The 27,804-nt window shown below is 43.1% G+C and overlaps 1 protein-coding gene across 1 annotated transcript in view; it reads left to right on the forward strand.

Moving 5' to 3' along the window:
- fbrsl1 (fibrosin-like 1) overlaps positions 1-27,804 on the forward strand; it is a 264,670-nt gene that overhangs the window by 173,316 nt on the left and 63,550 nt on the right. The window contains 1 exon segment of the mRNA XM_054610592.1: positions 2,837-2,866. Within this exon segment, the coding sequence (XP_054466567.1) occupies positions 2,837-2,866 (30 nt within the window).

Below are 27,804 nucleotides of genomic sequence, written 5' to 3' on the forward strand. Positions count from 1 at the left end.
ACAAAAACTGCTTGAACACTACCTCCATCCGTCCATCCCTTCATCTCTATAGCATCCCCCCTGCCTGTTCTTACTGTCGTTTTGTTCCCCCTTTCCACCTGCCTCTCTCTCCCCTGCTGTGCTGTGTGTCTCTCTTGTCTGAGCCCTAGCTAGTATTCCTCTTTACGCTCTGCTGCAGCGCATGCTTCTTGTAAAAGGATAAGCACCATGCTGTGCTCTTTTGATATTATTTTTCCTCCTCGCCAGCTCCAGCCCTGTGAGGCCTCGTCTCTAGTGTCATGGCTACTGCTGCAACAACAAGGCCAAGCATGCACCCAGGGAATAGACCCAGCCAGTTGTTCATCTCCATCACCTTGGGTTTAAACTCGTCCCAAGTGATAGAGAAGAACTCCCCACTGCTGTAAGATGGAAGTCATCTGTTCAGCCGCATGCTAAGCATACATTTCCTGGGGGTAGGCTGAAGTTAGAGATTCGATCAATTTTCCTTTTATTGTAATTCGTGGATGGATCAAGATGGACAGAAACATTGTTTTGAATGTGATTCACCACCAGAGTGGTGAACAAATGGGTGGTGATTATAGGTTGTGATGATCCCCTAACAAGCAGTGTAGAAATGGCTGACAATTAATTTGTCTGGTCTGAATGGGGAATTGATTGACAGAAGCCTAAGCCACTTTCTCTTGTTAATGCCCTGCACTATGTAATGAAGGTCTTTTCACAAGCTGAAGCCCCGAAATTAGGCTCTGCAAACATTCCCCAAGAGAAAAGAGGACGCGTTGAATGGAAATTTCGCCAATATTAAACATGTTTTATTATTTGTAGTAGTAGTAGTAGTAGTATAGAGCAAGTTATCAAGATTTGTTTTATAAATGTGGAACATATAAGAGAACACATGAGCATTTTATTGTTTTGCATTTCTTTCAACCATTTTTACACAATCACAGTACAATTGTCAGTCCACTTTTGCATTTTCTCAGGGACATTTTCTGCAGCATTATGAGGCACATTTCCTCTGCTTCCACACTTATTTTCTTTATACTCACTGACGAGCTCTGGAATCATAAACAACAATCACTTCACAAGCAGAAAGACTCATATTGAACATATAATTCTACTGTATTATCCTGCAACGGTTGTACGTTCTTACTTTATGTCTTGTGTAGGAATGCTTCAGTATGGACAATAGGAGCTCAGGCATTTCTTGACGTTGTTATTCTGCACATAAAGATGCAGACAACAATAAACCCTCCTAAGGGGTTGAGACACAATTTCTTCTCTCACGTCTGCCAGCAAAGACTCCAGCTGTATCCCTTGTCTTTGCAGAGCAGGATGAATCAAGGGGAATGGCGGCACCCCCACCACCACCACCACCACCACCACCACTTTCCTCTCCTGAGAGATCTTGGCCACTGAGCCCTTGCACTGATTACTCTCGTTACTTAATTATACATTTGGACCCACCGCGCTGACAACAAAGGGCCGCTGTGCCTCCATTGACCCAGCTCCCTCCACATTGTGCCTGGCTCTGAAAGGGAGTCAAACAAAACAAAGAGGGTCCACTTAAATATGTTGCCACAGGGACTTAATTGACAGGTTGAAGGCAGGTTTTTCACAGGGGGCCCTCTCCCTCTCGATGTGGCTCTGCGCTTGAGTTGCTCTGCTCGTCATGCATCCTGCTGTGAGGTCCAGTGGGACTGGCCTACTGGTCGACCACTCCTGTTTCCACAACTTTGCCATCTATTGTGTCAGGGGAGAGAGTTACCAGCCAAGAGCATTAAGCATTTAGCCAGAAACTAATGGGAGAAACGGAAGCAAGGATCATGTAGGTTGGGTTTAAGATGAGAATGTGGTCATGGTCTTTTCATGAAAATTAAAGTTACAGTGTTTCAACTGACAGGATGGCATGTGTGTTATGTGTGCTGAGCAGGAAACCAGGAATCTAATGTAAGCCGGGATTATTGACTTTACTTTAGCTTCACACATTCTAGAATGCAATTTGCAGTACAAATTAAAAAAAAAAATTAAAAAAATAGTTTTTCTGCTTGTGAACATGTCAAGGCTGTGGTGCTTAGTATCTGGATTATGCTCCTGTGTTTGTAAATGACAAGGACTTGTTTCTCTTTTTCTTGTTATTTTTAAGGATGCCTTGAAATTAACAATAAATGCCAGGATGTCACCTCTCCTTAAGAAATTGTAGCCTAATCACTTTGTATTTGAATGGTAACATTTTAAGTGAAAAACCTTTTTTTGACTGAATAGAAGGGGATGTCTCCTTTAGCTGTGCTAGACAAGGCATATTTCCGAGTTCAACCTCTCTTGTTATTTAGTTCCTTTATCCCTGTAGAAAGCTGACATAGAAATTAAAGACTGGTTTGACAAAGACGTATTTGAAATACCACACTTAATAGGCACTGTGTTTGAGTATTCAGAGAGTCTATGCTCTGTGTCCTTGAGATACTATCGTCTAATTTTAAAGCACTCTTAAAAGGCTAAATGACAAGCTGCAGCTGAATGCAAAGTCATTGAACAGTCTCTTTATAATAGAATGTAGTGTATGGTATTATTCGTTTTTCATCTTTTGTAAATTTGCAGCATAGAATTTGCAACAGAAACACCAGAAAGGCATAAATGCGGCTGTGTCGCTTTTGAAACATGAAAAACTCTCTTAGACTACCACACTCTCCTTTCCCTCTTCATCCTCTCCCGTATGCACTGAAAGCTGTCAGTGAATGAGAGGTTGCACACAAAAATAACATCTGCACTGATTATGGGCTACTGGGGGGAGCCAAATGAATAATTCCTTATATTTCCTGTGTCTGTCTCTTTTCTGTTACAGTGTGACAGTGAGAGTGACATTGACGACAAGGTAAGACTGCTTTTCCTGTGTTTATTCACACCCCACATGAAGTGGCTGAGAGTTGTGAATAACAAATTTGAGCTCCCAACTTAAGAAGGGGAAGAGTTATAATGTGTTGTTGGCGTAAAAAAAAGGGGTAAAAGACACTTTGACGGTCCCAACACTGCTGATCATTTGCGTCTTTCAGAGCAAGAAAGTGAAAAAGAAAATGTGGTACAGGAAGAATCTGTTTTGTGGTAACAAGTACTATTTTTTGAGCACTTTATACCTGAATACTGTTTCTTAAATATGCATTCTTGCCTAGATCATAGTGTATGCTAAATACAGTCAACTTTAGTATTCTCAATCACATGGTACATACCACCTCTATCTGCTTGTTTCTTTGATATACTAGATAGTGCTATCATAGCTCCACTTGATGATGTTTATATAGTGATTTGTAGTCTAACGTTTGAGAGTTTTGCAATGATGGGTACGTGCCAGTCAAAGAAAAACAAAAATCTTAAAAATCTAGGTCAGATTTCAGGAACCGATAGGGTTGTTCAACAAAGGTGTCTCTGTACCTTAATCCTCCTAATCAAAGATGGCGACCAGAAATGGTAGGTGCTCATTTTTGCAGTTTAAAGTTTTGCTTGGCTGAAGAATGGAGAATCAATCACCTTATGGGATGGTCTTTGAGGTTTGTGAACAACAACAAAAAGAAGTTAGTTTCACTAACAAGGGCTAAATGATACTAGAATGTAATTTTTCATTTCTCTTTAAAACCCTGTAAACTTGGAAAAAAACTTATCAGCAACTCAGTGAGCTTAACAAAAATGGCTTATTATTTTACCAGTCATGTCATCAAGTTTAAAACATTTCACAATTTGACAGATGTAGCCTATCAGTTTCACTTGTGTGTATTTGTTTATCACAGACTTGGAAGTGGTTGTCTGATGGCAGCCACCTGGTTACAAGATGAAACGCCTTTGGGGAACCTTGCGCATTCTAATTCCTCCACAGTTTAGCAATTACTCCCTGGTAAATGAATGAGATAGCATGCCTAATCTCCTGTAAGCCTAGCTCCCAGTTCTGTGGAAATGTCTGCAGCTCTCCTTATAAATAATACATTGATAGTAGGCCCAATTTGCATTAACTGTAGCCTGGCAAGTCAATAGGCTTTTATCTCTTCATTGAAGCGAGAAGGAACCGAGGGCACTAGCTAGTTGACACGACGGAGAGACGTAGCAGGCCTGTCAGTCTCCATACGGCTCCCTGGCATCACTGTGGGGGGGGGGGAGCTCTCAGAGTGTTTCCTTTTCAGGGTTTTGTTTTCCTTCCTGCTCTACTAGTTCCTTGAGTCTTGTTAAAGTTCTATATAGTGTCACAAATTTTGACATTTAATATCTAAAAGTTTGATACTACCATGCTAAACAAGTCTACTAAAAGAAAGAAGAGAAACACAACAATTTAAAGGAGGTGGCGAGGCATTCCGCTTTCTCAGCTCTTAAGCGATTTTATAGAAATAGCGGTGTTGCTATGTTTTTTGTTTAGTTGTCAGTCTGTTCAGAAAACAGCTCCATATTTGCCAGTTGGCACCAGTTATGTTTGCCACTTTAGGTGGGCCTGGATGCAGTACAAGACACGCTGGACTATTAGACATCGCTGCCAAGCTTTCAGCTGTCTGATTGTTGAGTTCTGTACCAATTACTACACAGTCCACTGTCAAGAGCCAGACCGCAGCTTGGCCTGGTCAGGCTTCTCTTCTCATACACTTGTCATCAGTATGGCATGTTTTAGCTTGCCAACCATTACTGGTTCATAAAAATGAATACTGAATGCAATCTATGAAAAAGACTTTTACTAATTTTACTAATGCTATTTACATTACAAGTTACGACACTGTGAGAAACATACTAAAATGACTGTATGTGGGGTAAAAAAATAGTATGTTATTCTCTAATCATGAAACATAAATCATCAAAATTGTACTGCAAATGAAACAATATGATTGTTAGCATTACATTTGTTCAGTTAGCTTGGCTTTAATGTGCAAGAACTGTTAATGTTCACTCCTAAATCTTTTGCTTGCTTTTCACGTCTCTTCAAGCTTAGTTCTTCTGTCAAGACTTATTTAACATTACTAAAATACAGAATGACTATATATATAAATATAAATAATATATATATATATATATATATATATATACCTAAATATTCCTCCTCAGTTGCTGCTTGCTAACGTTAGCTTTGCATCAGCAAGCATTATGTGATTGAACAGGAACGTTGGAAGACATGAAACTTACATACATGCAAAATGAGTGTAAAATCAGAGTAGACTTCCGAATACCCCTCCTCTTAACTCCTTTAACTACATTCAGTTATGACAAGCAATACCGAATCTTTCCCAGCATTGAGCACTAAGAACCTGTCATGCCCATCAACATAGCCACATGCTCTATTTGAAAGCTTATCAACAAGGTTTATACTATCCATTGTTGTGATGATGGTCATGTTCCATTCTGAGGAGCAGAGGTATTGAACAAAGAGAAGCTTTCATTCTCGGCCAACAGGAAATGTAGATGAACAACAGCATACTTCCAAAACAGGTTTTCACTATTATGGAATCTTTGAAAATAAAATGTTCACAAGTGTGCAAGGCAAAAAGAACATCTGAATAAAGGCTAAAGCAGTGCTGAATAAGACTGGGAATAAAATACTTTGACAGGCCATCAGCAAACGCAGAAAAAAACGATGGTGTAAAAATTGGGTACCATGAGGAGAAGGACAAACACTGTCATTTGTAATTGCACGCATTCAGGATAACTCGACAGCGATAATTTTCTGTAACGTTTCCTGAAACAGGTGCCAGCTCCTCCCGTATCTTTCCAATGAAAACAAAGACGCCTTTCACATCAGATTACCAGCCACCTGAACACCTACATTGTCAGGATTTCACAGATTAACTTAATTAGAATATAGCTTCCAGGTGTGCCCCCAGGGTGCAATCAGTTACACTGTATTTTGAATAAAACTGACGAGTTGCTTCTACAGCAAAGTCAGTTTAGATTGCTGCACCTTGTGAAGCTCGCTTTTATCAAAGCAACGAGATAGCATGCGGCGACGTGTTTCCAGAACGTGTTCGACTTGAATTCTTCTGAGATTGGTCGGGTCACATCCAGTTCAGGGCGAGGCTGCTGTGAAGGGGATCTTTTTGGTAAATCTGCCCAGCTTTGTAGAAACAAGCCAACAGAATCTTGGTTTATGTTCTCAAGGCTGGTATTTCTTCCTGGGAGGCCTGTCATCTGATGTCCAAGATTAAATGAAGTTTGACAATGAGAAGTATTCAGTGTCAAAAAACAACAGCGTTGACCTTGAATTGCCTCTCTTATGTCGGCACCCTGGGGGAGAAAGCCACATAATTAAGTATTCCTTATGGGTAATTGACAGACTTTACAGTTACTTGGCATAGTCATGAAAAATCAGATGCTCATGAAGGAACTAACCACAAGTTTAGAAATCACTTGGCAATACAGGGATGTAACTGTATTCAAGTCAGTTTGAGGCTGTGCTATGGAACCACGAAAGTTATTCATTCTTTATTCTTGATCCAAATATTTTTGAGCCACTTAATGACTCTGTGTGACTGAATAAAACGTATTGACATGCCCCAGAACACGTGTTAAACATTAAAAATGTGTTTGAATGAATGGTTGTGCTTGTGAAATGGTGACATTTGTGATAACAAGACATCACAAGGACAGTGCCTTATATATAAATATATGTGACTGAGTTGTGTTATTTGACATACTTCCTGCTTAGATGTTTTTATTTAGCTCATGAGGGTCTGCTTAATGATTTAACTTTGTAAGAAACATTTATATAGTTTCATCTCATTTGTTGCATTATCATACTTACAATCTGGTAAACTACCTTCGTTCAAGCATTTGGTGGCAATCAGACAAGACCTTCTTTCAAATTTCGCAATCAGTGTCCTGACACCAGGTCTTATTCAAAGTGTCCATACAACTGCTATAATGTTTAAAATCCATCCAAACCCCGCCCTGCTCCACCTGTCATCTATCAATCTCTGACATGTGTGAGATACTCCAAGTCAAAACGGTCATTTTCTTTCATTGGAAAAGCAGAGAAAGAAACAGAGCGGTAGTTATCCCTTCTCAGTTTGTCCATGCACTCTAGTGAAGTGTCATCCTATCTCCATTAGGCCCCACTTTTTCATCCTTACTGGCTCCTCCAATTTCCTCTGTATTCTTTCTCCTGTGCAAATAATACAGTGGCTGTCTGCCTGCCTGCATGCGGACCGTTAGCATGGACCGCTTATGTTCTCTGCAGCCCTTAACACAGCAGCCTTGTGTCAGGTGCGTTTCCACCGCCACAGCCGCATCACCATATCCACAGCGGAGGACACCCAGGTCGGCTAATTCTATTTGGTCCTATTTGCCAAGCAGTCACTCAGCAGACAGTGTATCTGTCTCGGGGGGAGTCTCCAAGGACCATTACCACATCCTGTCTATGAGTTCTTTTATGGCTCCGGTGTACTCATCTGCCAGGGCAGCGCGCAGGCTCTGATTGACACATTAATTCCTTCTCTACCCCCTTATCTTCCTGCTGTGTGCAGAATGAATGCCATATCACCGTGTCGGAGCGTCTCTACCGGCTTATCAGTAAAGGCTCGTCAGCTAGTGGTATCCTCCCAGCTGATGAATTTTTTTTTTTGGGGGGGGGGGGGGGACGCTCTGTGAAGTAAGCAGTGCACCGACAACAAAAAGCAAGCGTGCTGTTGGGATTTCAAACTCTTTATTTTTTCTTTAAATTCTCATCCTCCTGGTATATGCTCTCTATCTGTTATTACCAGTCTTGTCAGATTTTACTGCCTCCCCTATGTCGCCATCTTGGAGAAAGAAAACAGCCATTGCGAAATATATTCATGTACAAACCCCCTCAACCCCAGCTGCTTTGTAAGACCAAGATTGGTCTCCGAGAGTCGTCATATTCAATAACAAACAGGCCACCCACCGGGCCGCTGACAACCTTTACGTCTTTTTATGGACGGGAAAAATGGACCGGCTTAATGTTTCGACACAAGTGATCATCCGTCCTCATCTCTTTAATGAAATTAGATTAAGTGCACCTGGGAAAGAGCTGAGAAAGCAGAATGCCTCGCCACCTCCTTTAATCTAAAACCAATTTGCCAGTAATATTCCTTTCCCCCCAGCTTGGGATTCGCCGGCCTCGATTCAAAATGGAGGAGGAACGAGATGAGACCAGAACTGACTGGTTGCATTCAGCTCCCCACAGGCACTGTGAAATTAGAACTGACACCGGCAACACAGGCCTTAATATGGAGATGTCATTTTTCTCGTCTTGCTTTTGTCTTTCTCTTTCCCACCCTCACCCTCTCCCTCCTTTTTTCTCTTACTCAGTTTCTTCCTCTGTTCACTACAGTTTTCACTTTGTGACTAAGGGTTAATGTTAACATTTTTTAGATTATGACTTCTAACTTTGTATATTGGCCAGAAACTAACAGCTCATGATGTTCCGCACATCTAGCTATTACAATGAACCTGGAAGCATTTATCTCTTTAATTTATATTGAGCTGTTTGCAACATGCTCTCATTTCTGGTCAGCTCCAAGTCATGTGTGCTCAGCAGGCTTATGTTTCTTTTTTCTTTTTTCGTGGTTGTCAGGAGATACATCTGTTGTGCATTTAGAGCACAAGTATGCGGTGATCAGGGAGCACATTTGGATTTGGCTCTGAAGTGAAGAAGGACGCCTTAAGTCTCATCTGATGTGTGTTTGTCTGCAAGTTTGGAGGGAAGTGAGTGTAAGGGCAAGCTCAGCGGTGAAACCAAGCCCCAGTGCATGTTGAGGAGAAGAGGCGTGATGACAGAGTAAAACTTAGAGCTTCTGCAGGGCCAGCCAACAGACATAGACAACTGACATCAGCAAAGACTGCTTGTCACTAGCAATGCATGTCATACGGCAGTGCAGGGACAGTCAACATGGCTGTGGCGTCATTGATGTGGCACCCAAAAGCCTGCGCCAGATTCTTTTCTTAAAGGTTAGCGCTGATGTTGGCATTGCAGATGAAAATAGAAGGGTTGTGGCAAGCGAGAACCACGCCAGCCACTCAGAGCAGGGGAGGTGTGAAAACATAACATGGCATCAAGACTGTAATCTTCTTTCACTTACTGCCTCCTCTCACTGAAGCTGTTTGTGTTGGCAGAGAGTGCTAATAGAACAAATAGTCGTCCCTTTGTTCTGTTAAAATCATGCACACCCTACCCTCTGTCTTTGGGAAAAAAAACAGTGCTCTGCTAACGTTTTGAGAAAATCCTGTCACCACTCAGCCATGTTCAACAGCTTGTGATCATTGTTATTGAGGGACTTATTGTTGCCCCGATGAACACCAGGTTTCGGTATGTGTTTTTCCCTCCACCTCACCTCAGATCCGTTTTTTAGGGGTGGTTTTCCTCAAACACTGTTTTTCCCACCTGAGAGCCCTAGCTCTGTAATAGAAGAGTTTTTAGCAACGGTCAGGTGAAATGCTCGATTGCACAATTTTCCGCTGGAGATCTTGTCAGTTCAATGATACCGTGATAGAGAAAGCATGGCCTGTCATATCGAACTGGACAAGTTGTGAAGTATTACTCCAGCTGTGGTGCCACATTTCAGCTGACTGATACTTAGTGGATCTGTAGATGAAGACCATCGCACAATGGATTTTTTGTTAACAGATGATTTTTAGTAATACAATTGAAAGTTCAAACTTCTTTCCTTTAGAATGGCATTCATCGATATTGGCAACATTAGCATAAAATAAGATTACTTTGTAATGTTAAGAGGGCCGCAGCTTTTATTGGTTGCGTAACGTCATGCATTCCTTTAAAAATAATTAGATTGCAAAACATAAAACCTGCTTAACTAATAAACCTGAAGTCACTTTACGCGTAATATGTTTTGAATTATGCACTCGTACAGCAGTTAATGAGCATCCACTTAATAGCAGGTAAAGCACAACACATAGCCCTGAGAGTAATCCCAATGCAGTTGTGGGACACAACGTTAGACAGGTAGTTAAGCTGACTAACCCTGTGCTCAGTGTGTATCCACTGTGCTCCTAAAGCAGCATGGCACAGCACTCATTGTTTTTCAAGTGTCCTGTGTTTGAATAACAATCCAAGCACTTTATACATTTTTCCACATGAGTTATAAAAGTTAAATTGACTCCATATTGAGTGCAGAAGTTCTGTGGAAAGAGAAAAAAAGACACAAATGTTTTTGTGTACGTGGATGTAAGATTTGAGTGTTTCTGATCGTGCATAAACATAACGTCTAAGTGGGTTTTTATTCAATAAACATGGTTGGACTGTAATTACTTACACATTTCTTCTGGCTGGAAATGCAAGACAGACTCGATGTGCGTTTAGAGCTGGCGCACCAAGACTCGTGTCTGTCCCAGCCTTGGCTTGTCTGCACAAGACTTCCTAATGCAAGAAGACTTGCTTTTCCTCCACAACAAAGGGCATATGCGATCATGGATAAATATAGAATTCCCTGTTGTTATTAGGATTCAGTGCCATCGGAGATAAAGTTTCCCAGAGAAGCGTCGCTTCCTCTGAGGCCAGGAATACATCAGTAAGTGGAGCTTAGGTCCACTGTGACTGCGAAAAGAATGTTTAGAGAGCCTCAATTCCCTCCTCAAACAAAGAGGCCAGTCAGTTTAATAGTATGCTAGTCGTATTTCTTTGTATGAATTTTATAAGGAAAATCAACACACATTAATCATGAAGTCACTGGTCATTGTTATTTCTTGGAGCTCTGTATTCCGTCTGAAACTATTTCTCTTAGTAAGCCAAGTTTCACAGTCTTGCGTCTTTATGAGAAGGATCATCTGCAGCCCTAATAACGGTAACGATGGACAGTAAAGGAAGTGAGCAGTGAGTATGAGCCTCTCACCCACCCACTGAGAGAAGCATATTCCATCTTTCTTTTGCTAACCACTTGAGCATCTCCAAGTCAATCTAAACACTCAGATGCCTGTGGAAGGGCTGGCGACTGCCAGACCTCAAGCCTTGCAGACCCTCACGTCACTTGGGCTCTGGGGGGAACTTTCCATGGGCGAATGTGTACGCGATGTGGAAAGCCGAGAACCCCAGAGAGCACGCTGAGATCAGGCCCAAACACACACACGGGGGCCAGCTGCCTTCAATTAAGCCAGAAACCCCAGCCTCTGCAGTTCCTTATGCACTGCAGAGGCTGTGCTTTGATCTGCGCCAGCCAGGGGAAAAGGTACAGGGCTTGAAAGATTACAGGGGGAAAAAAAATAATTATTGTATCAAAGGGTGCTCCATAAAAGTTAACAGGGGGATTTTTAGGCTTAGGGGGCAGCGGGAAGCAGGTATTAACGATGGCTGTCACTCATGTTCATTTGCCAGTCATTTTCCCTTCGCCTTTTCAGTGAGCTGTAATTAGTGGACACACCTGGTCTCTCTCCAAAATTAACCGTAGAACTCTCCCTGCCACTTTAGTTTTTATGGGCACAGAAGATCAATTCTGAGTCTTGCAGGCCACAGTGGCACATCTGAAGCTGATATGCTTGTCAGTTTCGGCCCGACACACAGAAGACGTACAGCAGCTCTTGGATATGTATGAGGTTTGGAGCCACAGACAGAGGCCAGCATTAAAACTGTCCCCCTGCCAAGCACCACAGACGCAGGCGGCATGGGCATCCATTAAATTAATTTGACTTCATTAGTGCGGGCCTGCTAGCCCTGGGGTGCCCACAGAGATGCCAGGGGGTGGGAGGTAGGGGGGTGGTGGTTGAGTGGCATCAGCCGCTGGGCTCCGAGGAGAGCGAACACATGGCACTGACAGGCGGAATATGGCCCCAGTTCTTACGCCGGGACGGCTGCCAAACAAAGGCAACATGCGTCACTGGCTTCAGGGGAGCTCAATCAACACCCGGTCGGAGCATTAACGCCATGCGCGCCGCGCCACATCAGTGAGGAGGCCGCAGGTCGCTGGGCAGTCTGCAAGTCATGCGTGTGCACACAGTGAATGTGGCAGCGTGATATGATACAGAGACACTGCCAACGGGTTGACCTACTGCCATCACCTTTGTGTCTGCTGCCAGAAAAGATCATGTTATTAGGTTACAAAACTCACATTTAAAGCAAAGACATATGATATATTATATAAAGTATAATAATTGTTGTTTTCTTGGAATGCAAGGTGATTGTTCCATGCTTTACTCCGATATAGTCCTATGGTATAGTCGGGTTTGTGCTCCATTGGTGTTTCACTTGTGGAAATTAAAATCAGTTAAATCATAGGAAGGACTGATAGTCTTGTTGACTAGGAAGCAATGCCTTGTGTTGACATAAATTTAGTCTGTGCACATTTGTTGAAAAAATACCACCAGTTCATTTAGCGAGGTTACGTGTTTTGCTAAAAAACACCATTTTCTAACCTGCAACCCCCCCAGTCAGCTCCTGGAGCTGACCGTAGCTCTGGGGGGGGGGGGCTGCACCTGATAAATAGAGAAGTGTGGAAATAAATAAATAATGGGAGGCATTAAGTCCGGATAGGACTGGAAGGTAGCCTGAGGGTGGTAAGTGTTCAGTCTGACAGCGGCGAACACTTTGATCAGAGGGCCCCGTCTGAAGATCGCTTCCACATCTGCACAGGGGGAACGAGCTGTAAACTGCCAAGAAGCATTTTAATGACAGTTGGATTATAAAATGAAAGAGAGCTCCAGATGGCAGGCAGTGCAGCGGCTGCGGTTCGGGGGGAGACTGTTTAAACTGCTTTTTTTATTGATAAAATACGGGGTGAAAAATTGCGCAGAGCTTATTAGGCGTCCCGCTGTGATGTTGCTCAGCTGGCCAAGCTGTTCACCGTGGCCTCCGTCCAAACATGCCTCCATACATTTTTAGCAGTACCTTAAAATCTGTAAGATCCCTGCTTGTTAAGTTCACCCTAGCTCCCCAAAACCCCCCACTCCGTATTTGTCCTTTTGAAAGACTTGTTTGTGTCCTTTTTTCTTTTTTTTTTTAGAACGGCTGGATGAAAGCGATGAGAGGGTTGGCGGGGGTTTGCGCATAGCATGCTCATTATTGTCCACCAAGAACCAGAGTTTAACCCTTAAACAACTTAATTCCTTCATGATTTCATTAGCTTTGCTCACATGGTGATAAAATGTGACCAGCCAAATTTATTCAAGACACTGGGGTTGTGCTTTCCACCTAGATCCACAGAGTACTCATCTGGCCATTGACATTTAGAAACTGGCTTCAATAGTGGCCAGAAGGGAGAAACAGTTAGACTTAGTGTAAATCGACTACCAAGTTGAAGCCCAATTTGCACGAATAGTAATCTGCATAACAATGTACTCTTATAAAAGAGCTCATTTTAGGCCCCACTGGAGATGTAGAAAGCAAGGGTTTGTTCAGTAATGAATTCCCTTTCAGAGGTGCCACCTTGAGGCTTTATAATGCATCCGTTGGATACAAAATCATGCTGATTAATAAGGGGAAAAGGCAAAATAATTTATTTTGTTAAATAAGATAATCACCTTTTGAATTAAGGTGTCTCCCTCTCCCTGTTATTTACTTTACACTAAATTGGTCTCATGCACATCTTTGATCTAGAGCTCAAATTGAATTTGCTTGAGATGTAAATAGACCTGATTCAAGAGCTGGGAAAGAATAATGGTCTCAATAAAAGGGATCGGGAAAGCCATCTTCGCTCCATCAAACTCCATACATGTCAGATGTATGCTCTTCTTTCCACAGAGTGGGCAGCGTCTCAGCCCCGATATGTTGTTAGCCATGCTCTCACTGCTTATTTAAAATCCATTTAAGCTGATAAGAGGGTCGACTGAAACGCTGTTGTGATGGCCCCGCAAAAATGGGAGCCTGGATTTATTTTCATACCTTCAGAAAACCGGCAGCCCCAATTTATATTCCATAACTACCACTTCAAGGCCAACCCCGCCGCGCCCCCATTCCACCCTCACGCCAACCCACGGCATCAAAGACAATGACTGTCGAAATCACATCAAATTACAACTGTTGCTTTGCTTGTTTGTCTCGTTATGTGGCTTAAAACTGCCATCTCCCACCCAGGGAAGGTCCCCTCCCATCTGCCCACCCTTATGGATCCACACATGGATCCACACACACACACACACACACACACACACACACACACACACACACACACACACACACACACACACACACCCATACATACATTCCCTTCCAGCACAGAGAAGAGAAAAGACAGGCAGCCGACAGCCTAATGGACTAATTTGTAATTGCGAATGAGAAAAAGCTGAGTTGTTGGACGTGTTATAATTTGACAGAGTGGCAGCTCCGAGTCGGACAATGACGCTTTAACCACAAATCTTTCCCTCCCTCCTCTCCCTCTCCTTCAAAAGCTTTCTTTCTTCCCCCTCCGTGGAGAATAGTCAGAAAGGAAGGTGATGGGAGATATGCTTTCGGCACATTCTGCTGCTCAAAGCTCCTGGCTCTGTCATATTCCTCCTCTCCACCCCCCCCCCCCCCACCCCCCACCCCCAACATCCCTACCTCCCTTCCTTCTCTACTTTCACATGGATCCCATAGGATAGAATAGGGAAAGTATCTCAGAGCATTCAGATGCGTTTGAAGTGCAGGACAGATGGGGGGCTCGAGGGACTGTAAAAAATGAATCGCGGCTAGTAATAGGAGAGATGTTTTGAATCCTCTCCCCCATAAGTTATTTATCAGGGGCCCTTAGTGGTGGAGGAAGACTTCAGAGTGCTCCCTTAATGTAGCTTCTGATGACTAGTAGGGGGGCTGTTCCAGGAAGTAGTGCTGTAAAACAGGAGGGGAACATTAGCAGGGAAGTCTCTCAGGGCCCGGGCAAACGAGAGGAACAACACGCAGGGGCGGATCTTTCCCAGCATGCAACACAGGGCATAGAAGAGAGGTGTACAAGAAGATGTCTCGGAGCCCCCCAACAGCCAGTGATATCACACGAGGTTGAGAGCAAGACGTTCCGTTCTCCCGTTCCCACCACGTTAGGCGTGTTTGAGTAGACAAGGTACTCAAACTGAAAATAAATAACAAAAAGCAGTCTGAACAGAAGGCTGTGACGGCTGGTTTCTTTGGTATTCAGTCGTATTATGGCTCCGTACCATTGCTTATTTTTTATTTATAATGATCTGCTTTATTTGAACAGGTCAGAGCCTGTGCAGTAGGCCAGTTAACTCAGTAGATAACTCAAAGAGAAAGCACTGATTTGGACCCCTGTGCAGCAAAGTCATTTATCTCTTTAGACACAGACATCACCTATTGACCCTCTTTGTGCTTGAAAAAAAGTGCATTTTAATGCTACCACCAGAATCAGTGTTGATAGATCAAAGCTGCAAAATGGTGCCGCAAATTCGACACATTTGCATGCAACCTTAGAATATTTTTTTGGCTATTTTCCACAAAATCTTTTTTTAAAACATGGTGTTGTAAAATAATCTATCAAAACACAGGGTAATACATATAAATCAGTTAAAGGTGATACAAGTTTCAGTAAAGGTAGTAATTATGCTAATACAGTATGTCATGTCTTTATCTTTTTCATGCAAAAAACATCAAACAACAACAAGTACCAACGATACAAACACTGAAATGATTTGTTCTCACTTCTCGATGTCACCCAATATTGTTTTGTTCTTCGATATGTATTCACCGAACTGCATCACATCCATAATATTCAAAATTAGCATATGTCAGTGACCGGAGAGCAATACATAGGTCTCACCACCTTGAAACAGTGTAAATGTGCAATAACAAACGGCCGTAATGGGCCGAGCCAACCGGTGAAGTCTCTGATCACAGGAGACTAATGGCCTCTGAACTGATCACTGAGGCTAATAAAGACCAGCTAACGACATAGCCACTTCGTTTGTGCTAATTGCTCTCCCCGGACCTCCGCTGTGGCCCGTGTCTCCCGAGCATCTGTCAACAGGCATATTCCCTGACACAGCTCAGACCCTGGCCTCAGCCTCAAAGCCAGGCACGCCGCCAGAAACTATTGTCCTCTGGTGTCCTTTTACTACGGTGAGGTGTGAAAAACATTGTCTAGGTATATTGTTAGTTTTACACTGGACGTGTCCATGTCAAAATGACTCAAGCTCAAAGTCTAAATATTGTTCAACAACAGTAGTACACCGTTTATACCTAATCATAATTGAGGTCAATATTGACTGTATTGAAAACCTCTGTAAAGCATTATGATTTCCCACTTAGGCATATGCTCTCATTTTAGGCACAACAATGCCCTGTGTACAGCCAGATCAATATGCATGTCAAAGAAAACATACAAGAATGACTTGGCTTGGTGATTATAGTGAGAATATAGAGTCACAAAGAAGAATACCCATAGTTATTTTTAGATGTGTTTAACTTTGAGTAGCTAGAAGCAAATATTTTGCAATGCTTAATCCCAAAATCCAAATATATGAATTACTGTTTGATGGAAAGATTAATGGTGTGGTAGGAAAACTATTAGAATATTTTTTTGCAAAATCATTTTGACTGTAAGACTTTGTGGTGTGACCCCAAAAATGAGGAAACCTCTATGGAGCAGACTGTGTCTGGTATTGCAGTTGTCGCTAGTGTCATGATGACATTGTCACCAGCAGCGGCTTAATCATAAATTCTTCTGGACTTTCCTGATTTATATTTCAATTATATTTTTATATATTTGAATTTTATTATGAAATCATATATAATACTAATGTGTCGACGTTTTTCATCATTGCTGTCCATCTGATAATGTCTATAATTTGGCAAAATTATATAATTAACTCTTTTGGTTTCTCTGTTGTCATGCCAGTTAATCTTATTTGACTGAGTGAGACAAAGAGAGAGAGATGGTGACCGTGCTTAGTGAGAGGCTGCTCCGTGAACCCAGGTGCTGAAATTTGCTGAGGTACCAGGGTTTTGGAGCAGGTGTGAATGATTGACATATTGTGGTCCAGTTGCATCTCAAATGGCCCAACTGTTCCGTTTCTGTTCATTAAGCGAGTTTAGTAACATTAAGCACATTTCAAAAACCAGCCAAGGAAATCACACTTTCCAGCTGACAATTTATTCAGATACTGTTTGATAAACCATGCCTAAGATTGCTTATAACAAGTTTTCTTTTTTTCTCTGAATGGCCCTTAACCATTAACATACATTATGCTATACGAAATAAAATTATGGCACTATCTATACATAAGGCAAGCTGTTGGTTACATCTCTTTAAGCGAGAAAAAGCAGTAGGCTTTGATTTGTACCAAGTGGCAACCTCTGGTGCTGAGAATCGAAGCCAACGTGGAAGTGCCAAAATTGCAGTTTTGGCCACTTCAGGTTGGCTCCAAAGCCCCATCAATTCCCCATAGAACCCCTTGTTAAAATGCCCAGCCTAACAGCAGAAATAAACATGTTTCCAGACTGGTACAAAATAGGATTTTGGTCTCTACAGCTAATTTAAAAGTTTGGTGGATGCATTTGTTATATAACTCTGGGTTTTAAATTATATCAAGGCTTCAAGTTAAGCATAATTGAGGGCGTTCCCCCTTTGAGTGACAGGTAGGTGCCATCTCAGGTGTTCAACAGTCTGCTCTGCTGCGTCAACCGGGCCCATTGCCCATTTCAAGAGTTAGGCGGTGTAGTCTCCTGCAGGATGGCAAGAGACACCCACTATGGTTTCAAAACCGGTCTTATGGGGGGATTTCATGGAAACTATCTCCATATTTTACGTAGCCTATGATTTAAACTTATCAGACGAGATAGGAATCTAGCAAGAACATGCACTGAATAGAGGTCATGGATTTAAAGAAAAAAGATCTTTCTGTTCAAACAGAAAACATTTAGCCTTATTGAGAATTTGAATGGGCTCAGGTGGCCCAAAGTAGCAACACAACTGCATTACTCCATAAAATTTTAAAACACAGTAAATTTTAAGATGAGCCACATTGATTTTTATTTGCAGGGCACCTATATTTTTTCATTGTGCAAAACTTGTAATGCAGATGCAGCATTGGCCATTTTGAAGCACTGACGCGTGGTACAGCATTACAATGGGCAACAATTTGCATATCATTTCATGTTGGGGATATTAGATTAATGGCTTCTGACTAGTGTGATGAATACTAATTCAGCCTTAAATCATGTCAACATTCAGACATTAACAGCCTGCCCAACCTGTAGCAGAGCAGCTAAGCAGCCAGACATTTTATAAGGTCAGCTAACTTGCCTAGCCAAACTCTTCCTGCTCCTCATTCGTTCTAGCCGGTTATGGTACTTGTTGTAAACGTGTGCTATTCCAAGGACTGTTGGCTTCACTGTTACGGGTATATGCGCCCACCACAGGGGTTAATGCCATCTCCATTTACCCCAGCAGACAATAAAATCTGCTGATAGAGTCGGGCCACCTGTGATGGCGGAGCTGGGTCTGATGAAAATCATAAATGTTGCGGTGCCCCCACCCCTCCTCCCAATGGCCCCAGTTTGACTCCCAGCGTGTTTGTCCCTGGTGAAGGCAGCTTTTGTGGCTGCAAGGCATGATGATGTTAATGTTGTGTGAAAAGGCTACAGAGATACGTAGGAGTGAATAGAATCATGCAGCGTTTTAATGTCATCAGAGACCGTTTTGACTCACCAACAGGTTGTGCAGTAAAACGACACGGAGGATTTGGACTCACAACAAAGGAACTAAAATAGTGCTGATTATCCATGAGTTTCCTGCAGGTCACGTAAAAGCATTTAGCTGTGTGTTGACATCAAGTTTGATTTGTTATGGGTAGATGGCAGTTGGGCTCGCAATATAAATATTTTGATATAACATTATAAAGTGTAATATTTTGCTAAAATATTCAGAACCTCTGAATTTGGATAGCTTTTTTCGATATAAGGATAAGGATAAACATTTATTGAATGCTGAACACCAAGAATTACAAAATATTAAAACCAATGTCAGAATCAATTTATATTAAGTGTTTAAAATAAACAAGCAGTGTAGATTTGTTTAACTACATGGTTACTATTATAACAAAATTAATCATCTGTTATTGAGAGGATGACATGGCAATTTGGTTTTACATAAAATGTGAACGGTATCCAAAAAACAGCAGATCAATACAACAATATAACCTTGTTTTCCATAAACATTTAGTTTGTGTTTCCACTCTCCAGTATTTCTAGCAGGGTTGTCGATTTGTGACATTTCCAACGTTAATGCTCAATAATTTCTGGGCTTTTTAAAGATTCGTAAATGGTTTGGTAAATTAACTTATTCTGTTCACAGACACATGCATGTACAATATTTTTTTTGCTATCAGAGGCACTGCACACTTAAATGTAAAGAATAAAAACAGAAAAGCCATTGAAGCTGCTTTGTTCAAAGCCAGGCAACTGAAGGTACGGCAGCTCAACAGTACAGCATTATTAAAAATTACCAAGCTGTACCCCAATAATTATTGGAAAGATTTTCAATAAAGCCTTTTTTTACTGGTTGGCCCTAATGAGCTCTTCGACTGATGAATATTCACATTGGTGTGTCAATAAAACAGTCAGAGCTAGTATAAGATGCTTCTATTGAACTATAACCATACTGTATTGGTTGACATTGTATGGCTCCCAATGGTGCAGTACAGCCCTACTATGTATTAAAATATAGTGTGATCATTTTATTATTTTATTACACTGCATTAGCCATCATATCTATTTTGTATTAGTTCTTTAAATGTTATGCGAAACCACTTCTTTTATTGCCATGTAGAGATTTTTTTCGTATACAGGAGTGTGTGTGTGTGTGTGTCACTTCACACATTCTCCTGAGAGTAGATGGCTAGCCAGGAGTAAGAAGGGAGGAGGTGGGAGGGTGTCCTGAGGGAGCTGTTTGATTGATGTGTTTTGGGGGTAGAGGAAGGTAGGGGAGCAGTCTTGGGGATGAGGAGGGGATGGGAGCTTGATGGGACTCCGCAGCAGGAGGGAGGCAGGGCTCTCAAGTGGGGGAGGAGGGTATGGGAGCTTTAACAAGCCCTAGATTGTTAGTGACAGGCAGATACTTCAACACTTAAAGTAGAAGGTTTGATTTAATCACAGAGCTGTCATTTGTTATTTGTCTGGCTTGCTCCACCAGGGCCACGGCTGATCAACTGCCTGGTCCCAAGAGAGCCCTTTTTCCCCCTGTAATGTCTAAATCCCCTCCACAAATTACAGGCCTGCACCACCTTCCATCCCCACCCCTCCCCTCCACTCCCCACCCCTCCCCTCCCTGCTTCATTTCTGCCATGTTAAGAGACGTAGGGCCAGAATGGGGGGTTAGCAATGAGAGGCGGGTTGGCAGGACGTGAGCAGCGGCGGGAGACAGGTAGTGGGAAAGAGAGAGGGAGATGGAATGGCCTGAGGGCCACTAAAGATCATTAATAGGACTATCAGGGAGGTTGCCAGTTGGTTAGCATCTCATAAATAAGAAATGAGCTCCTCCCTCCTTGGCCATTCTAGTTCATTAATAATGCCTGCTGTGGCTATTTTTCTGCATCGTACTTTGAAGGGGGGAGAGAGAGACCGATGCAACACGATGAAGGATAATTCAGGGATACAGGGCCTCATTTCTCTGGTAATCTAATAGGAGGGCCTTCCAAATTTGCAATGAGTCACTAGTACCACAGAACAGAATCAATTAATCCCACAACATGTGAGCACAATCGTACAGAGCGGTGGGACTGGTGACAGGAGATGGATGAGAGATAAATCCAAAGGCTCTATCTACTCTGCCTCCATGTAAATATTAAGCATGTTCTGTGCAGCTACTGTGTTTCCTATGTTTTCGTGGGGAAATATGAATGTCACCATTCCCAGCCCACCATTGGCTTGGGATCTGGGTCGAGAGGAAAAAGGAATCACCAGATGAACGGATTGAAAGTGAGGAGACAGGGGGGGGTTGGTTGTTAAAGAGAGAGGTTCAGTGGGGTCACCCTCCAGGTAAAAGCATTGCCTTTTAATTAGGGTGAAAGGATATGATTTTTTTATGAAGGCCAGGGGCCTGGGCACTGTTGAGGCTGATAGGAGTCAATGCTGCTCATTAACCCTCTTTCCTGCTCTCCACTCTCGACATGACTCCATCTGAGAAGGCGTAGATAAAAGGCTCCGCCAGGCCACAAATGATAGAAGAAGGGGCTTCTGGGTTTCTGTTGCACATATTCACTATGGCTTTTTACTACGCTCACTCTCTACGCTTTCTCTCTGTGTTTTCCCTTATTCCTTTTTGTAACCAAAATCTTAAGTCTCTGTGCTTGTCATGGAATATGTGCCTCCTCTCCAAGGTGAGCTCACTTGGGGAAACTGGGCCTGCCGCAAAATTAATGTTACTTTTGATGGTTTCTTTCTTTCATTGTGCATTTCCTAATCAGAGCTACGGATCATTGTTTTCCCTATATATCTCTTACACCGTTCATCTGACTGATAAAACTGGGAAACATAAATGTGAATACTGCTTTTAAGTATCCTGAGGTGTACATTGGTTCTCCCAAAGAAAGCACCACAGTAGGTCAAAACAAGGTGACATATTTGTAGCATATTGCTCTTGAAAGGGCCTACGTCATTTGCATGAGAACCATTTGTACATTTTCTTTTCATCTTTTCATCTTTTCTTGCTTGTTAAATTTGTGCCTTGGGTTTTTCGGTTGACATGTGCTTCGTTTTTGACCCTCCGATCTCTTCTCCGTAAACGCTAACACTTGCTCTCACTGCTTCTGGTTGTTTCTAGACATCAAACACAGTCATGGGAGTGACAGGGGAAAGAGAGAGAAAGCACGGCAGAGAGAATAGCAGCAGGCCAGCAGCCAGAGAGCCATGATGTATGATTTTATTCGTCCCTCCTTCCTGTTCCTGATTAGGGGCCTTTAAACTATGATCGATTGGCCCTCAGACCAGCCTCAAATCAAAGACAGACACTGTATGTGCTGAGTGAGAGGGAAATACATGGTTGCATTAGAGGCCTGTGGCTCTGAGGTGCACAGCGAGAGGTTGATTCACTTTGTGCAGGCCAGCTAGGAAATAGGGCGACGTGGAGGGGATGTGGGCTGATGAAAGACCATGGCACACACTTACATGCTGACGGGCAGAAACGCATTTCGGTGCTCCCTGTCAGTATATACCCAGCTACGGATAAAGATAAGACTGACCGCCCTCAGTTGCCCCTTTTTGGTGTGTGTGCTCCAGAGGATGGCTGGCCTTGATAGTGCAGGTCATGCCTCCAAACATCAAGAAGGAAGCTGGAACAAGTGTGTTCAGACGTCCCCCTGTATGTGACGGCCAAACCCAGATGCTTAAACTCCCGGTCCTTCAGTTCCCAACATTTTCCTTCACCTCACTCAGTCTCTCTGCATTTTCTCAACACCTCCCCTCCTCACAGTCTCCATCCACTTGAGATGAGCGCCAGTCTTCAGGAGACGAATGCTCTGCAAACAATTTACGATGCCTTTCTAAGGAAGTCAGATCTTTCCTCCATACCTCGGGGGAGCTTTTTTCTCCCCCTCTTTCTTCTGCGGCGCTGCCAAAAGAACATTTTGATATGCAATCTCTGGCAGGAGGAATGGCAGACAGACAGACACATGTGCACACTGCACATTTGTTTTCCTGCTCTTGACCTACGATCGACTGTCGAGCTGCGAAGAGAGGGAGCGAGAGAAAGGCTGCTTTACAACAGATGGTTCTCCTTAAGGAGCTGAGATGAAACTCTTTGTGTTACAAGTGCTCTTTGGTGTTTTTTAAACTCCAATCGGTTCAGGCTCCCCTGCTGGGCTTCGTTCCAATGTGCTGAGGCCAAATGAGTGCATAAGCATGCATACAAGTACACACACACTTTGGTATCTGATGAATGGCCTCACCTGTCCTTTTTCTTTGATTTATTGAACAAACTGAGTTCCACTCAAGGCTAATAAATTGTCCCTGGAATTGTTGGTTTAATTATTGTTCTTGCCATTTGACATTTTTGTTGGCTACATAGGGAGAATAAATTTCCCTTAACAATTCAATACAACACAGATTAGAGGGATATGAATTCACAAATTGCACCATTCATATTGGTGCAAGTAATGGAAAATATTTTGTTCTAATTGTGTATAGTAGAGTTCATATCATAATAGTCAACATATAATCATGATTATATGCAGCCAGGATATCCAAGGTTATAAAAGTAACCTGCTCTGCCAATTTAAAGCGGATATGTTCAAATATTTAGTGCTATTGAGTAATCCACCAATTTTTATTGTTGTGGTTCTAATGAACGATCACTGCACACGTCTCACCATGCAGCTTGTTAAGACTGATATCTGGAGCCTCCAACAGATTGATGTTGAATCTGAATAGGAAATGGGAGTGCGTCTGGCAGCCGAGGCCTGTCTCAGAAGAGAGGGGGGGGAAGGGAAGAGGAGCGATTGCATCCCTGGCAGAGTGATGGCATCACTTCTCAAAGCGCACACGCTCGTGACAAGTAAACTGAAATCATCATTGATGTTATTTATTTTCAAATGTTCCCCGCTTGACAGGCGACATCTTGTTCGGCACGCATCCCAAGGGAGGCTGCGGTGCTCAGCGCTTCTCGGCTCCATCACGCACAGACAGCCGCTCGGTGCTGACACCAAAGCAGTGGGACTCACTAGAGACTTGCTCTGGAATTTGTCACAATCCTGCACCGCATGAAGAAAACACAAATGCACTCAGCTCCTTGTTTACACACATCCAGATCTGTCGCAATGCTTGTCTCCCACCTCAGCATCTGCCACCACACTAGAAAACAAGACATTGTTTGCCCAAAAAAAAAAAAAAAAAGAATGTCCGTTAAAGATTTGATTTTTTTTTTTTTTATGCTAGATAAATGTCAACAAAAGTTTAATCTGTGGAATGTGAGTGTGCCGCAAATGCCAAAGCATCGACTTCCTGTCTCTGTCTGATTTAGATATGACATGGAAATCAGGAGTAAATTAACTGTCAAGCTAAATCTTAAGACGTTTTCCAAAAGCCAAATCAAATCTTTATAAATTGGTGATATTTTGCTCAATCATTTATCCACAACATTTATCCACATATTGACTAATGACCAATGCTAATCGCTGCACATTACATTAAGCTCTTTTTGTTATTTAGAAAGAGCAATGTTTTCTTTTCCAGTTTTCCCACTCTTCATCATAACTCTTCATAAACATAGACATCATAGTAGCAGTTCCAACACAATTTCTTCTAACAACATACTGTGCAGCCCTGCCTATCTCAGCACAGTCAGGCTCGCTCTCTGTGTGTGTGTGTGTGTGTGTGTGTGTGTGTGTGTGTCTGTGTGTGTACGCTTGCTGGCACGTTTGTGTGTCTTTGGTAGCCTGGCCCATCCATTCATGTGTACATGGCCTCATTATCAGTCAGTAGCTGTCTGAGCTCAGGGGAGGCAGTGCAGATGAAGAAGCGAGCATGGCGGTGGGCAGGTAAACCAGCCATGAGCCAACACCAGAGCCCATATCCCCCCGGCACAGTTCTGCTAAAGGAGTCCATTTGTCAAATGTGCCTCCACCGAGGACCGCCAGGGAGTACATTACTGGCCGGGGCCCCTGCAGGGAACGGTCCTCTGACTCCCAGCCACACTCACTCACCAGGCTGGCCGCCCAAGGTGCTTCCTACAGTCAGCAGTGACCAGCCCCCAGCCTGCACTCATTCGATTGGCTCATTAATAAAACAGCCCCCACCCGAGAGCTGGGGACATGCTCCAATGCTCTGGACATCGCTCTCTCCGGCTAATGGGCCAGCCGGGAGAGGCCTTTGTCTGCACCCGACTCCCTCACATCCTTCAACATGTCAGACAAGACAATGCAAGGAAGGATGGAGGGCTTTGACTGTGTAAAGCCCAGATCATGTTGTATGTGAGCCCGGGCTGGAGCTCAGTATTCACCGTAGACCTCAATGTGTCTTCAGTCTGGGCAAGTGCCTGAGCTTTGCTCCATCAATCCCATTTAGACCCACTTGGCTGAATCTCAGCAATTGTGTCTCCTTCTCAAAATGATTATGGACTGGCTAGCATGTGTCACCACCATAAAGCTAAGTATGCATTTTGCCCACCTCCATCCACCAACTCTTGTTACCTCTCCTACTTTGTTTAGCCCGGACAGTGTGAATTTAGCTAGCTTTTGTCTTCCTCTCACTAATTCTGTTTTTGCGTGTGTAGCACAGATAGAAGCTGCTCTGATTCACAGCTGGGCTCCTGGGGCAGAAACAAGAGTTTTGTTTGTGTTGTTGTAGGACGTAAATCTAACGAGAGAGGTGGGGATGGAGCACTAAGGCTTATGGATCCCTCAGGGGTCTTACTGAGCCCCTCGCTAAATAAATCTGAATTGAAAATACATATGGAGCTGTAAACCGTTCGCATAAAGGAGCACTTGTTCTCTTCGAGGAGAGTATCAGATTTACTGGCTCCACGGTCCGTCTACTGGATCCCACCCTTAGCACATTAAAACAGGACAGAGACACGAGAGAGAGAAACGCAGTAAGTGTACATAAAGTTCATTGACTGAAATGTTTTTGTGATATAGAGCCTGGGAGAAGCAGCTTTGCATTGGCATCCATCTTTGATCCTCTGCATGAGGTGGTGGTCTACATTTACTGGAACCCAATAGCTAGCTTACCCCTGCAGCTCAAAAATTAAATCTCCAGGGGACCTAAATCTGTGGCTGTTTAGAGCACAATTTAGTTACGCCATTACCTTAAATATCTACTTCCTGTTTAGCGGGAAGAGAGAGACAGCTAGTCGAAAGTGCAAAATTGATGCCATAATATCGTCTGACACAACTCGCGGGAAGAAGTGGCTCTCCTCAATTATTAGTTTAAGGAAACAGTCTAGAGATTTATGAATTTCCCCAGTGATTTAGAACAGCTCTAGTCACTTCCATATGTGACCCTGAGGCTGAGTGTTTGACAGGGCCCTTCCAGGCCGATTAGGCTCCCAGGCCCTAGCTGAGAGGCCTGCCTTGTTGGCAGCTGGGGTCCAGGGGAGCATAGCCTTTTGAGCTCAATTGGCAAAGATCACAGATGTAGAGGCCCAATGAGGGCAGCCAGTTGCTGGTTCGCCACAGCCAGAGAGGCCCTCCTCCTTGACACTGGGTTTACTGTTACCCTCAGTCCCTTGAAGAGGAAATAACAGAGGCACCAATTAAAGCTTTAAGACATTAAATAAAAACCCACTGTTGTTGCCTTTAAAACATCCCAGTTAATGCTTGTTTTTCTTTACGATGGAACCCCAGTCAGCTGCCATCGTTCTGCTTTCTATTAAAGAGGGATCGAGTGGTTTTGTGTTGAGTTTTTTTTTCTCTCCCCCTTCTGCAATCTTTCCCCTGCTTTCCAGCTCGTGGCTTGATTGCTATATAAACAACCTTTCTTTATTGCTGAAATACATACTGTTAGTGGGGAGGAAGGCCAGATGCTGTAGACTTTTGAGGTAGTAAACAGCTTACCCCTGTGAACGTCTGCAGGCTATAATAACTACACTGTCTGTACTGTTTAAGTGATTTGACCAATCAGAATACATTTAGCAAACCAAAGGGCTTCCCTGATCAAGGTCTCATGATGAGCCATGAGACATCCTGATATTTGAAGGTTTTATTTAATGAATCATTGCTGCCATTGCAGTTCCTAGGATTTAATTTAAAAACAGGCTATAAGGCGGAGAATAATAAAAAGCTTTAAAGGTGCAAGAAAGAGATTGGGAGCCTTTTCAATGGCCCTCAATGTGGGGACAGCGAGCCAGCGGTTCACAGCTAACGGTGCTAGTGTTGATGTGCCTCTGTGATGGCACTGACGCTGTTACCGCCATATGAGAGCACAGCAGAGAAGCATCCGTTAGCTAACCAGTGGGGCACGCTCACATGTACGAATATGCACTAAAGTCCATGCGGCCGGCTCGGCTATGACAACAAAGCAAGGACAATCTCCGATAACAACACACACAAAGGGCGAGATTCATTCTCAGGCTTTGTTCCCTGCTCAGCTAGACGTTACGCCACTTTTTCTTTACTTAGCAAATAGTTGTTTGCTGCTATATGAACGCTCTGAATGTTAAATACAGCTCCTTTGATTTGGAGGAAAAAGCAGACACCAGCTGCAACTCTTTAAAAGTCCCACACTAAGCCCAAACAAAGATCTTTTACTTTCAATGCACTTGCATCAAGTGGTTAGGTGTCTTAAATGTTTTATTAATAGAGTTTTTAGTGATATATTCTTTAGACCAAAGAATGTTGTCTTTAGCTGCATAGTACGATGTCTGCTTTTGTATTTTTCTCCCTTTCTATGTGCGTCACTTCTCTCTAATGCAGCGCAGCATGCATGCACTTAGTTTTGGGGATTTCTGTGTTATTGAATTTAGATAACCTGTTAAGTGGAAAGACTTACTGGACAGAGCTGCATTATAGTGTTCTGACTATGAGTGAGGGAAGGGAAATATTAAGCTCATTTATATAATGTTTGAACACCAAACACAATGAAATAGTTCTAAGTTTGTAAATGGTGGACTTTATGCGTCCAGTCACTTTTTTAGTGCATGGAATGAGGTTCAGGCCAGCACAAAGTTATGATCAAGATCCCTGCAGCCAAGCTACAAAGGCATAATGGAACAAAGGAACAAAAGACCAATATGAAACTGATGTCAAAGGCTCCCAGCTTCTGTCTCTGGAGCTGTTCTGGTGTAATTAGCGAGGAAGGCCCTTGCCCTTGCACCAGTCTTCTATCATCCCCCCCATCCCCATCCCTGCTGGGGTCTGGCATTAGGAGGGCAAGGGCAGCTCACTTGGGGGAATGGAAAGCGTGGTCGTGCGGGGTATGTCCCGAGGGTGGACAGGGTGAGAAGTCATAGCAGGCCTGTGGCTGCTATGACG

The sequence above is a fragment of the Anoplopoma fimbria genome, chromosome 13 (genome assembly GCF_027596085.1).
Source record: "Anoplopoma fimbria isolate UVic2021 breed Golden Eagle Sablefish chromosome 13, Afim_UVic_2022, whole genome shotgun sequence".
NCBI lineage: Eukaryota > Metazoa > Chordata > Actinopteri > Perciformes > Anoplopomatidae > Anoplopoma > Anoplopoma fimbria.